Below are 14,531 nucleotides of genomic sequence, written 5' to 3' on the forward strand. Positions count from 1 at the left end.
TCTTCCTCATGGAGAAAACAGGGCTTTAGGGCTTCTAGAAAAATTAGAATAAATCTCTTTTGTTTCTTGAAGTTCACACTCCATGTGAAGAAAACAATGGTGGTTGCTCCCATCTGTGCCTGCTGTCTCCAAGGGACCCCTTCTACAGCTGTGCCTGTCCCACTGGTGTGCAGCTGGAAGACGATGGCAGGACGTGCAAAGCAGGTAGGAACTTGGCTTTTCTCTACAGTCACAGTGTTGGTGTCATTTGGGTTCACTGCTTCAGAGCTGATCCTTGAAGGAGTGAGTGGAGAGGAGCTGCCTGATACTCTGAAATGTCATTTTGCATCCAAACCTCCCATCAAGCTACCAAAGAGGGTGATTTTTATGAACTAAAGTAATCCATTGTAGTAGAAATCGGAGAATTTTGTCTGTATTTAGTGTTGCCAGTTCCGTGTAGGAATGAAGTAGTATGTGGAACCCATTGCTGAAGGATTTTATTAAAAGTAACTCAATGTAGGACATCTTTCCATTTGGACAGTGGCCAAACTTCTTCTCCCTCCCATTCATTGTGCAGAAGAGGTCAAGGATAAAGTAGTGGTGGCTGAGTTGTTGGGATAACTGAGAAAATACTGTTCTAGGTGAGTTGTCCGTGTCCCTGAGCAGTAGGAGAGGGTTGTGTATCACCAATAAAAAGCTGTTGAGGGAATAACAGCTAGAGTATATGCTGTAATTAGAAAGTGTAACTAGATGCATGTTTTGTATCCACAGGTTGAATGAGCCTTGTGGTGTCCTTTGAAAGCTCGGTTTTTCCATTGACTGGGAAGTCTCTTTTAAAGACGCATCTTACAAAAGCAGGCAGCTAACACTGTGGTAGAGCACTAGGAAGCAAGGATTTGGAGAGTGTTCTGCTGACTCTGCTGCCTATCTCCAGTGCATTTTCGAGGCTAGTCAAATAGTATAATCATTTTCTGATGTGGCTTGATTCCTCTGGGTACTAGAGCAAGCATAAGGGATGCCTTTCATTTATGAACTAGAAGCACAATTTAAACACTGAATCTCCAGGGTTTAAGGGCCGGCTTTATTAGCTCATCCTGCTGTAATTGAAAGGCTTATAAGGTAGTTTTGCAGCTGCTGAGAGACTTTTCCCTTTCCTCCTTCCAGCTTTGGAAAGCTTCCCTTTCACAGCTTTAAAAAAAACCTCTCTGAATGCTCGGGACAACCTTTTTAGACGTTCATATTGACCTCATGTTTCTGCCAGTGGGAATGAAGGTCAGCCTGCTTTTGGCATTTTGGCAGATAGCACAAGCAGGAGCAACTGCTTATACTGTGCTTTCACCTTTCCATTGTCAGGCCAGACAATCTGCCAAGGGTTTTCTGTCAAAGGAGGGCAGAAAAGTGGGATGAGAACAGGAAATCTGGTTTTGCATAAGAATGTGGCTTTTTGGTTCAGTTTTATGGATTATTTCTTTCCCAAGCTCCACATCTTTTGTTGCCCTGTCTGCCTTATGCCAACATCCATGTGCTTCTCTTTCCCATCTTACTATTAACTCCTTGGTTGCAAGGAACTGACTTTTTGTTCTCCACACGAGCCCTTTGTAGTGATGTTGTAGCGGGATCCAAGGGTGTTGACCACCTCTTCATTTTGTTCCCTGTTGGCTTGGGCAGAGGTGCAAAAGTACAGAGTGACTTGGGCATATGAGCTTCTTTGCCTTCAGGCTGTTAAATGAATTACACAAAAGCTGCTGCGGGTTTATCTGCAGAAGTAAAAAGCATTCTGTTCTCAAAATCCCTGTCCACATGGGGAGTTTACTGGTGCAAATATAACTGTATAATGTTACTGTATATATCTGTTGGAAAGAATTCTTGAGCAGAAAAGCTGTGGGGCTCTTAGGTGATTTCAGCTCTCTTGAATATTGAAGAATACATACATTGGTAATGTTCGGGTGAGAGCACTCCATAGCTCTTTACAAGTGGTAAAGGGCCTAGGTAATTAACAAAAAATATGAATTCAAGGACAGGCTGTGCCAGTATTTGCCTTGCTGAGTTACATCTGTGTGTAATGAAACTCTGGAATTTTATACTTCGACTAAACTAACTGTTGATATGCAGGAAGCCTAAGTATTGTGCCTGTTTAAAAACAATAGCTCGTTTTCCTGTAGTTTTAGCTTTTGGTGTTGATTCATTCTTGCTTTCTCTCTGATTCTAAAGACTTGCCCTGAATAAAAAAAAAAATTAGCTTTACAGTAAATATCCATCACTAATAATGGATATCAGATAGATGGATAGCAACTGGCATCAAGTATATGTTCTTCTCTGGGAATGTGTACTTGTTTTGTGAAGGTAAATGTATTGTTTTGCAGACCCATGGTGCTAAGTCTGTTTTCCTCTATTGGCTTGAAAATGTTCTGCACTTCCTTGAAGTTCCCATATCAACAAGCAAAGGGGTTATAAGTTTGGAAAGTAAGTCAGCTGCTCCTGACCATGTACTCTTAATGAAGTGAACATTCAAGCTCTGGTCTTTGAAATTACTTAGGAGGTTGCACTGGACCACTGGTGTCTTGTTGCATGTGTCAAATACATTATTTTAGAGAGATATCTGAACCTAATCTTGCTGGCACAGAAGGTAATGAAGTCACAGTTTGTAAAGCCCATCAGAGTCTGATGATTCTAATTGTGCCTGTGGAGAGTGGCCTACTCAGTAGTAACTGGTAACACCTTGTATGTAACTTTGAAGAATAACTGACTAGTGAAATTTCATGTCTCTAAATGGATCTTCAATTCTTAGACCAGGTAGTTTTCTTGATTTGTGTTTTGTTTGGGTTTTTTGTTTGTTTTGTTTGTTTGTTTGAAAGCCTTTCCTAAGCTAACTTGAGGAATTGCATGAATATTTGAGAAAGGAACCAAACTTTGGTTGCAGTCACTTAGAAGGGATGTATAATTGTACCAGCAAATAGGCCAGCTGAAAGCAGAGCAAAAGGGTGGAAGTTTCACAGGCTTGGGGACCTTCTTATAGTAATTTTGCTGATTTAGGACTATCCTGAAGTTTTTCTTTCTTTCATTGTTTAAGGTTCACATTTACTTTCTTTATGAACAGAATTATTTTGATTCATGAATCTTCTGTTCATGCGCAATGTCTCCTTTCAAGAAGCTGTTCCTTCTCCTGTCCTGGGGTTCCTGTCCTAGGATTTAGTGAGTTCTGTTGTTGGGCCAGTAGTAGGTTGAAGTGTTTTGAGAAAGACAGATGTATTAATGGCTATGTCTCGTCTCCAATTTTTACCTTGCAGAGTAGAGTCTTCAAGTGATACCTGTCACCTCTTATGAGCAGATTCACCTTCCTCATTCTTCTTGCTTTCCACAGTGTGCAGTGAATGACATGAATTATCTGTTTCTCACTCCAGCTCTGGTGCACCTTTGGTATAATTTGTACCACTTGAAGTGAATGTTTCCAGATGAAATGGAGCCTGATCTTTGCACCCTGTTCTGCTTTCGTGGAGCAGGTTTGTTTTGCTTTGCTGGGCAAAGCTGCAGTCTCAAAATATTGGATGACTCTCCCTGCTTTTTCCTTCCTTCTGTGACTTGACCATGTGGTTCAGTTTAATCACATTCAGGCACCTCTAGATGTTTTTTGTGTCTCTTGCCAGCTAACTGTGATTAAACCCTGATCCCAGGCTCTTGTACAGCAGCTATGTGTCTACATCCTTCCAAGACTGAGCTGGTTTTTGTAAACAGCATTCAGCAACATGTTTCTCTTATGTTTCTGGAACATATATAATTTCTTTCTGCTGCATGCAGTGTTGCTGGCATACAGCTATCATTGCAGGCCTTCTAAAGGAATGTTAAAAGCCTCATCTTTTTTCTAAGTGGATATATTTCCTGTAAGCAGTCGCTCTGACTTCCTAAATTCCCTCTGCCTGTCCGTGTTGCCTTCCCAAAGGTTCTTACTGTCATTGCACATAATTTTCTGATATCACAGTATCAAGTTAGTCAATTGTATATGAACTAAAATTAATTGGATAGCATTTTAGAACCTATTATCCAGGGCTGATGCCTGCAAAATATTTTTAATATTCAGTACCTTGCTCTCCCAGGTCTCTACTAGCTTGGCTCTATGGCTGTGCAGCTGTAATAAGTAGGATAAACTGGGACTTCAGCTAATGTTCTTTTTTATTCTATATTTTTAACTTCAGCAAGGACACAGAGCTACACAATGTCAGAACTAGTCCAGATCCATGCAGCTTCTGGAACCTGGGTACCCCTAGTTTTAAAATAAATATTTTTCAGGATTTTGTTTTGCTTCTCATTAAATGTGTAGTGCTTGCTGCAGTATATAGATAAAATATTTCAGTAAATGCTACAGAATTTTACTTTACTCATTATGCAAATTCATTGCAGCAATTTCATATGGTCTGGGTATCATTAACTCTTGATCCATTTTACATAGCTAAATTCCTCTCTAACCAAATTTAGGTCTCTATTAAGAGGAACCTTTTTTTACTTGCTTCCACATAGAAACACAAACCAAAACAAGCCAAGCCTTTCTGTGACACTGGAATCTCTTGGAGATTTAATTTTACTCTGATTTATTGTCTTTCCATTTGTGTTGGGAAAGGTCATGATTCTGTTCCCTTTCTTGTGTTTGAAAGCAATGTGAGAGACCTCTTGGTAAAAAGGCATAAGGGTGGTTGAGGTATAGATGTATTTGCATGCCATGCAAGGAGTACATGACAAATGTGACATCCAAGTTTGCCATAGTTTTGGAGAAATGCTTCTGATGTTTTAAAGCTTGCACAAAGGAGGGATGCCTGGAAGTAAGGGCAGTACCAACTAAAGTAGGTTCCTTTAATACACTAGGCATTGGCTCAGTACAGATCTAAGCCAGGGGGTGTCTGGACACTGTTCTTGGTCATAGGGTTTAGTTTTAGGTGGTCCTGCAAAGAACAGTGAGTTGGCCTCAATAGTCCTTTACAATTTGAGATATTCTATGATTCTAAGTAGACTGAGCAAAACTGTCTCCAGGAAGGGCTATAAAAACATAAATGATCCTCTGCCATAGCAGAAGACAAAGAATTTGGCTGCAAAAGCAACCATATTGTAATGGTACTTTAGCTGCTGCTTACCCTGGTATTATTACTGAACTCAGAAAAAGCAAATGCCCATGTACTGTGGACAGATTTGTGAGCTGATGCTATCTGTGCCATGCTTGGTAATGGATTGCTCCTAGAAGGGGTCTCTTCCTAAGGCTGTGCAAAAAAATATGTTGAGGATAAATATCCAAGATTGCATCGACTCCTGCTAGTGACTTGCCTTAATGCTGAGGTAGCTGGCAGATTTGACAGTGAGGCAGGTACTTGAATTCACAATTATCTTGGTGGCTTCTTTACCACAGCAAATCTACCCTTACAGAAAGGAGGGTTTACACTGCTTGAGATGTGGAAATTAAACTCTTGCTGTGCATCAGCATGAGTGTTCCTTAAAGCCAGCATGAGAACTGCTGCTGTATATTGAGCTTTAAGCATAACATGACTCAAACTAAAAAAGTTACTCATTTTTAGAACCTTTTATTTATTCAGTAGAGGGAGTTTGGTTGTTTTAAAGTGATAACAAGGAGAATTTCTTCCCTCTTCTGTTCTTCCTCCTCAAATGTAGCTCAGTTGATAGGTACTTCCCAGAAATCTGGCTCCTTATAGTTTCTTTTGTCTCAGTCTAGATGTTGTAACTAGCCAGCTGCTTTTTGCAATAATATTGTCCCAGCTATGTCAGAATGTAAGTGGCCATTTGAGACGTGGCACGTTGACCTCAACTCACCAGAGGTATTTCTCCAGTTGAAGACAACTGTTCTTTGCTTGAAAATAGGAGAGTTTGGCTGTGAGTTAGTCTTGTGTGGTGACAGAAGTTGTAGGGTTTCTGCCAGGAAGGTGTGACAGCTGCAGTTTCTCAAATAAATGAGGAAATTCTGTTTTCCCAAATGAAAACCAGAAAAAAGCCCCCACGTTTTCATAACTGGAGAAGAAAGTGCTTGCTTCAGGTGTTTGAAGAGTCAGCTTCCCTTATCTATCCTTGATCCTGTTGCTGAAGCAGTTGATCAGGGTTGGCTACTATCCCCAGTGTCTTATTTCTCCTTGCCATTCTGCACATTGCAAAATAAAAAACAGTGGGTTTGGAACCTGCTGGCTAATACTGCAGGGCATATAGTGGTTTTTTTTATATGCAGGAGATAGGAGATTATTGAAGGAAGAAATGCTAAGGCACTTTCCTCTCATCTCCTGTGTATTTCTTGGTGCACATCATACATTTTAAATGTTTTGTCTGTGGTTCCTTGGTGAGCAATCATGAGCTGATTACAGCAACTAAGCCTCCAAGCAAGACAATCAGGCAGACAAATACCTTCCTTCATTGTGAAGTACTTACCCCGTACCATTTAGCCACCTGGAAAGGCTTCTTCGCTAGCATGTCTTCCTCATAAATAAAGAGGAACAGTATGGATTAATCCAGACTTTCTCATTAAGTCGATCAACCACTAATTGGAGATCAGCCTTTTTGAGAAAGAGAAGGGTCAGGGAGATATTTGTTATTTGGGATAACTGCTGTAGAATCAATTCATTCAAGTACCTGATAAAGTTTCTGCTGGCATTGTGTGAATAACTGTCTGCAGTCTTCTAGCACTTGGAAGATGCTGGAAGAGAAACCTGGTGTATCAATAGATAAACTCTGATAATATTCTAGAAGTGATTTGGAGCTGTATTGGGAAGCAGCCCTCATGTCCTAATCTGTTTGTCAGGAGATAAAAAAATAAAAGAAAACTGTGTTTTGCCTTATTTCCTAGAACTTTGACAGCTGACTGGATACCTGTCTCTCCCTGTTGACAGCTCTGTGATTGAAATGCAACTGTGGAAAACCATGGTCTTTTGGTTGCAAGATGCTTTGATTTCTTAGGTGTCTTCTGTCCTGTGCCTGGAGTTTGACTACCATAGGGAGATATTATCCAGAAGCTGGAGGACTTTTTCTTCACTCCCTCTCTCCCTATTGCACTCCCAAAGGTGCATTGTACTTCCTTTGCTTATTGAGGACTTGTTGAAACTGCAAGTTCGTAAGTAGAAACTGTCCAGTAATGGGTACCTGAGAGTCTGGGAAATCTAGAGGCTCCCTCTTCTTGTTCTACTCCATTTCACAAAAATTTCATGAGTGTTTTTTTTCCCTTTCATTCATGTGTAGATCTTGTTTGAGTCTGTTTTCCCTTTGCTTTATTTATTTTATTTATTTCCCTTTTGCTTTATTGAATTTTATTTATTTAGTTGTGTTGATGGTTTTATTTGATTTCTATGAAAAGACTATTATTTTCTGTTCATAGCAAGTTTCACGCTTATAAATGGGAACTACTTTGTCTAGTGACAAAATTAAATAGCCTCATATGGAAATGGCCTTATTTATAATTTCATTGGATAAAAGCCATTAGAAACATGCCATAAGGAACAAACCTGGAGGGAGTGAGGAGCATTCTTGAAGGTCTGCCACATCATCTAGTTCTGTTGTTGTCGGTGGTTTTCCTGTGCTATGGTGAATGAAACTTTCTTTTCAAGCTTTGTTGGTGCATGTTTCAAATTGATGACTACTTTCCAGGACTCTGAAACACTGTCTAGTTAGAGCTTATTTTTGTGGTTAGAGATTTTTGTTTCCTTTTTTTGGGTGGGGTTTTTAGTTTTTTTTTTTTTTTTTTTTTTTGGTGTGTGTATGTATAAAGGAAATAGCACCACTCTCCCTTTTCAGCACTGTTGAATCTCTGGATTGAATCTGGTTTTATGCTGCAAAAGAACCACACCCTGGGTCTGCACTGAAAAGGTTTACGTGTAAACTTTGTTATCTTGCATTCACTATGTGCTGGGAGCTAACACAGGCAGCATCACCAAGACACAGTGATAACTACCTAAGCTGCTGTAGCTTGGCTGCCTCTTCCAGCATTGGGTGGCTGAGCTCTGTTTTACTGCGTCAATGTAGCAACAGTGAGATTGAGACTCTCCCTAGATTCACAAACCCTAATTTGCAGCTGTTGGTGTCTTCTTTGTTTCATTTTCTTTTGCTGTTTTGGTTTTTTCTTGATTGTGTCATCTCAGAATTGAATTTTCTGGGGCTCCATCAAACTTGGCACATAATAAATAATGCTTTAATTTCAAAGCATTATACAGTTTTCAGCCTCAGAGAGGGTTTGTGGGGTGTAAAGTATTTATTTCTGTTTGTGTAAAGGATGACAACAGTGCAGAGAAACTTAATATGTTCAAGGTCTCTTGCTGAATAGGAAACATCTGCAATTAAAAGTCAACAGAAGTGGGATTGTAGAAAACCTACTGTATTTCTGTTCATTTTTTTATATATATAAATTATGTATCTTGTTGAGTTGTAATGAATTTTTGATTCTTGTCTCTGCGCATTTGAGGTGTTAGTACCAAAACTCTCTTTAACAGAAAGCACGTGGTAAAATGGATGTCAGTTCTAAAGTCAGTGACTCCTTACTCAGTGGAATTGTGTCTCCAGCAGAGAGTAGGTACATGTAAACTTTAAAACTGTGCTTTGCAAGGGAACACCACAATCCAAAGCCCACCCTTTTTCCAGCAGTAGGGATTTCTGACAGACTTTTTCTTGGCCCATCCTTTTTCCTATGGCTTGCAATGAACTGTTATTAAGAATTCCGTGCAAAGGGATGTTAATTTTTTTTCCTTAATAAAGAGTAGAAGCTGGGAGTATGATATCCATAAGGGAACAGTCAGATTTACCGCTTAACATTTCCAACTTTCCTCTCCTCTCCTCTCCTCTCCTCTCCTCTCCTCTCCTCTCCTCTCCTCTCCTCTCCCTTTAAAGCACACAGAGCATAGACAGACCCAAGGGCAGGGTAAGACTTAGTTGTTCAAGTGCTTCGAGGTCTTTGGATGAAACCTGTGTGTAAGGGCAGCTTCTTTGCTTGGTAAAGCAGTAGCCAGATGGCTGTGCTGACCTTTGGTTCTGGTTACTGCCAGTGCAGTTGTGATTGTTTTGAGTAAATCTTCCTAAGAGTTTTCTTCTCCTCTGTCAGTAGTAACTTTGCAAAGCTGTGTGCTCACAAGTGTAATACTGGGTATATACACACTGAACGTGTCTCACAGAAGCTCCATCCTAAACTAGAACAGGGTAACTGTGTTTTCTGTGTTGCAACAGCTTTTTCTGGAAGAAGCATTACTTTTGTCCTAGTCAGCTGCTTTGTGCTAATGATCTTATCAGCTGTGCAGTTTAACTAATATTCCATTTGTGGGATTTCATTTTGGTGGCTGTGTGAATGTGTCAAAACTCTGATTTGTAGGTGTTTTTTCTGGTTCAGGGAAACTTAGAAGTCTGCTACTGTGATAATGGAAGAAACAGTAGACAATAGCTTTTCACTGTAACATGCAGACAGATATGATGTAATTTATGAGTTACGTAAGTGCTCTGGTATTTCCTTTCTTTGTCACAATTGTTAGTTTTCCTTATGCCTACTTACCTTTCAATTAAATCAAGTCCTGCCTGAATGTGGCCACTCAAAACATTCTTGCAAAGAAACCTTTCCTGTTTCTATTTTGCTGGTTGCACACTCCCACTGCACAGTCCTTGGTTTTAAATTGCATGTGCAGTGTCCAGTTGGAGAGTACATGGCCAGCCTTTCACAGCCCACCACTGTCACACAGTCAGAAGCAGCAGTGGTGTCTTCCTCTCAGACTGGAAGATAAATAAAGGCCTGAACTGGAATGCATAGTGCTGTTCGTGTTGCAACTGGCTCTAGTAAGGTAACCAAGGAGAAAGTATAAAAAAATTTCCATGTATTTCTAGGTACTGCTAAAGTTTGTTTCAACTCCTTAAATATTACTGTTTTCTGGGGGAGGTTGAGGACCACAAAGGGGGTTTTACAGAGTTTTGCTGATTTAAATCTGTTGGTTTCATTACATCATTTTTCTTTTGGTGTGAAGAGTGACTGAAGTTAAACCCTTGTGCAAGATGTTGTTGATGTTTTGAATATTGGAAAGCTTATTAAACAGCATGGCAGCGTAACCAATTTTCATACACTCCATGTTTTCTCCCAGAACCGTACTCTGGCCCCCTTTCGCCATATACTGAAACTTTGCCAGGTAATTCACTGTATGGCAGCAACCAACAAGATCCCTTGCTTTTTTGATAAATCTTTTTAGTTTATCAAGAGTGCTGAGGTAGCTGTGCTCAAACAGCTTGTAAAGGAGTTGCCTGCAGTCAAAGTATTTCTAGCTCACTCGCTTCAAAAAGCACTTACCATTTTGTTCTTTGGAGCAGAGCTAAAATCTTTCCTGTTTTTACAGTGTATCTGATTTTCTCCCCACAAGTATAGAGATTTCCAGAGTTGTTTGTAATGAGACTGAGTCTGTACATGCAGGTGCATGCTCATGCATATACATAAAACTGGGGGATGAGTCCTACAATAGGTCGTTGTTCTAGCCTAATTAGCAGACAGACAAATGGGAAAGGAATAGCATGGCCTTTTCTGGCAAAGAGGCAGCCACTGCAGTCCACATGTTTAGGTTGGGTGAATAAATTGGAGCATTTGTTACTGTGTTACAGGTGTCTTGTTACTTGTCAAATGTGAAGTGGGCCAAAGGAAGAATAAAAAAAGCTCTTGTCAAGCTGGTGAGATGGCCTGCTTTTGCTGCTGTCAGCTCTGATCGCAGTTAATTTTGCAAATAGAATACAGTTGCCATTTCCAGCAATGAAGCATGAATTTTTAATAACAAAAGCCCAAACCAACCAAATCAAAGCAAGCATGATATCCTAGCACAGATATTAAAATACTGATTTCTGGGTATGGCAGGAAAGCACCTTGTATAAGAGCAAAAAGGAAAAAAGGTCTCCTAACCTCTTTCTCTAGGATTTATTAATTGCAAATAGAGTATATAGTCTTCTTATTTGGTTTTTTGGTAAAGTCAGATACTGTTCTGGTGCCCCATCCTGGGAAGAGTTCGAGGCCAGGTTGGGTGGGACCCTGAGCAACCTGATCTAGTGGGTGGCATCCCTGCCTATGACAGAGGGGTCAGAATGAGATGATCTTCAAGGTCCCTTCCAACCCAAACCTTTCTGTGATTGTATGTTAACTAGAACAGCTCATCAGCTCTTGTGGTTATTAGATCTGCTGAAAATTTCTATTGAAGGTCTGCAGAAAGCTTGTGCTGAATAGAGTAGAAAAAAAATAAGCAGTTCAAAATTTAAACCAGTTGAAAAAATCATACAATTTGAATTTGGGTGTTTTAAAATACTTTCAAAATGGAAACTTTAGATTGAACTAGTTCCTCTTGGATCTCTATTTATGGTTTGCATAGAAAAGTTTTCATTAACTTTTGCTGAAGTGTTTGGTTGCTGCAGTTGTGATGTTGGAATATCTTGCATTTCCCACTCACCCTCCCCCAAAAAGGCTTTTGTTCGCTGTGTGGTGTTATAAATGACCATGTTGTAACAGTTAGCAATTCTGTCGGGAATCTCTTATTTATGTGGTTAGAAAAGTGACTGCAGTGAGAGAGGTTTTTGAAGATTAAGTTAATTAAATATATGCTATAGCACTTTAGCACTGGGTAAATAGCTGCCTGTAATGTGTTAGGCAGGTTCCAGGGTATCTAGGATAATGCTGGGCAAGTCACAGCACAACACTTCTGTAGCCTTGAAAACATTCCTACCAATATTAATAATCAAAATACCTCCATGATACAGATAAAACTAATGAGCCAGACAAGCATGTTTGTCCAGGTTTTTAGAGAGAACCAGTGTCAAGTTCTCATCTCTTGGTGATGTGCTTAGAGCCTGCTGCCAACTCTTTCTCTCTAGCAGAAGTTTGCTAATGGAGTCAAATACAATTATAACCAACTAATTTTAAACTGCCTTGTAATAAAAGACAGGATTTTTTGCACCTATCAAAAGTAACCCACGATAACAATCTATTACCAGCTTTCAAGTGGGGGGTGTAACATAGCGCTACATGCTGTGGCAACATTTTCTCCGATTGTGTGTTTTTTAATGTTCAAGGATGTAGGTGCATGTCTGTCAAGAGTCTTTTTGCATAATATTTCACTTAATTTTAAGCATCCCGACAGAATTGGCTATGTAGCTCATTCCCCTTGTTGTTTCTTTTGACCCACAAGCCTCAGTTAGAGGTATGTTAGAAGAAATTACCAAGAGGGATCCCATTCAACTACCGATAAAATGTCCCAATTGTCAGCTGAAGATTTTCTTTTTCTTTGCTAGATCAGCAGAGAGAAGTTTTCTTCTTCCTGTTTATTTTTAGCTTTAGTATATGTCCATGGGACAGAACTGAGGTTGGGAATAGATCTACAGTAGTGTTTGCTTGCAGAAAAACTCAGAGCAGCTAAATATGTCAGATACAAATAGTTTCCTTCAGTTTGCAAGAAGATTCTAGTAATGTAGTTCCTTCGAGGTGTCTGGGCTGTCCTGTAGCTGGTCAAAAGAATATTTTGCGTGCAAATAAATGTGCGGTCTTGTGCAGAGGTGAACGTATCACAGAGCTGGATGAGAGAAATCTAATTATTACTGCTGTGAGGAAGTGAAGGCTGTTTTGGTACTACTTGTGAATTTTAGGGGATGTTAACTGTCTTTCAGCCTGTTGTCTAGTCAGCATTTCTAGACATAATCCAGGCATTGGACTGACTGTTCCTTCCTCTGTCTCTGAACATGTTCACAGTGAACCAAGGTGAACCTGTAATCCGTTGTGTGAAGAGGCAAAACGCATGCATTTGATTCTTATCTGTTTGTTCCCATGCAACGAGGCTTGTAATGTTGGTTGTCCTAGAAATGCATGTAATATTAGTAATTGCTGTGTTGTCATTTGCTAGGCATGTATTTGATGGTCCTCTGCTTCACACTACTTGTACTTCAATATTATGATTGCATTAATACAGTAGAAATTTGGAAGTTAAGGTCGGCATAGACTTGAGTGCTGTCAGTGTCTGAACAGCTTCTGTGCTGTTCCCTGAGTATTAACGACATCTCTTGGACCCCTCTTCCCTCTAGGGTATGTTCCCATGAGATTCTTTCAAGAAGATCACTGAAGAGATCAGTTGTCTCTTTAGGACTTTACTCAGGACCCTGCTTCTTCATTGCAGGATCCTATGCTGCACCATCTCATGGTCACTGCAGCCAAGGCTGCCCCCAACATTCATATCCCCAGTCAGTTCTTTGTTGTTAGTACGAGGTCCAGCAGCACATCTTTCCTCGCTGGCCTCTCTGCCGCTTGTGTTAGAAAGTTGTCATCGGTGCTCTGCAGGAGCCTCCTGCACTGTGCTGTTCCTCCAGCAGAGATCGGGGTGGCTGAAGTCACCCATAAGAAACAGGGACTGTGACTGTGAGGCTCCTTCCAGCTATCTGTAAAAGACTTCATCCGCTTGCTCCTTCTGATCTGGTGTCCTGTAACAAACACAGAGGTTCACCCTTGCTGGTCTGTTCTTTAATCCCAACCCATAAACTCTTGACTCGCTCATCATCCTCCCTGAGACAGAGTGCCATGCCTTCCAGGTGTTCTCTTCAGTAAAAAGCAAATCCAACAGCTCACCTGCCTCACCTGTCTTTTTAAATGTATAATTTAAAACCCTTCTGTGTTTGTGGAGCACGTAGATGACCAGATACATCCCCCTTTCCATTCTGAGTTTTGAGGCCTGAATTTTTACTTAACTTTCACTAAACAGTTTTTATTTTGACTCCCATAATGAAATATTTCAGAAGCATAGGAGCTAGACATAAAACCTTGTTACATGAGGTATTTGGTTCTGCTGCAGTTGCTGTGTTGTGATAATTTAAAATATCAAAATCTGGTTTATGTATCCTATTGTTTTTATTTAGTAAAGGTGCTAAAATCCAAGATATTCATAAAGCTTTTGAAAATGAATACTTTTGCTAGCAGTGCCTTCTACTGATTGCTGAGGCATGATGTTCCCTCAGCAGAAAGGTTACTAGTTTTGCTATGTCCAGAGAAGAGAGCAGAAGTTTCAAGCGTAAGGAACAGTCTTTCTGAAACCTTTGAAGTTAGAAAATCTATTGTGGATGTGTGATGGTAGATGTCTCTCTTGCTTTGCTGTCATGAATGAGTGGGCTTTCACTCCTCCCTTTTCTCCAGGGGGGTTTTGAGCTCCAAGTTGTTGTTTCTCTCCTTCTACCCAAGCCTTCCCTCAAAGTGGTGCTGTCCTTATCAAACCCGGCCAGCTGATGCTGACTGGGAGAAGTGTTCTTGCTGGAGCCCCTCCCTGTGCCCACACAAATGTTTGTGGAGCTGTGCAGGTCTGGTTGTTAACTTAGGCTGATGACTTTATTTCTATGGAGTTAGTTTTTGTTTGGATTAGCTCTTTGGTGTGGTTTGCAACACGCAGCCATAGTACAAAGTCATGCTGTGCTTGTGTGTGAGAAGGGGCGATACAGAAGTAAGAACAAGCAGCCCATGGCAAGGAGGAGAGCAGCACTGCTTTGTCCAGGAGCTGCAATGACTTGAGGTAGTTCAAAGTGTTTAAATTATGTTAAAATACTGCTCTTTT

General features: G+C 40.3%; 1 protein-coding gene across 2 annotated transcripts in view; it reads left to right on the plus strand.

The window, feature by feature from the left end:
- Nucleotides 1–14,531, plus strand: part of LRP5 (LDL receptor related protein 5) — a 141,878-nt gene that overhangs the window by 52,954 nt on the left and 74,393 nt on the right. For both annotated transcript variants that reach the window (XM_042038298.1, XM_042038299.1), the window contains one exon: nt 73–204. In XM_042038298.1, coding sequence (XP_041894232.1) covers nt 73–204 — 132 coding nt within the window. The remainder of the gene's footprint in view (nt 1–72; nt 205–14,531) is intronic.

Source organism: Corvus kubaryi, unplaced genomic scaffold, assembly GCF_017639235.1.
Source record: "Corvus kubaryi isolate FWS band 111438036 unplaced genomic scaffold, C.kubaryi_AGA036_p1.0 37392, whole genome shotgun sequence".
In the NCBI taxonomy this organism is placed as follows: domain Eukaryota; kingdom Metazoa; phylum Chordata; class Aves; order Passeriformes; family Corvidae; genus Corvus; species Corvus kubaryi.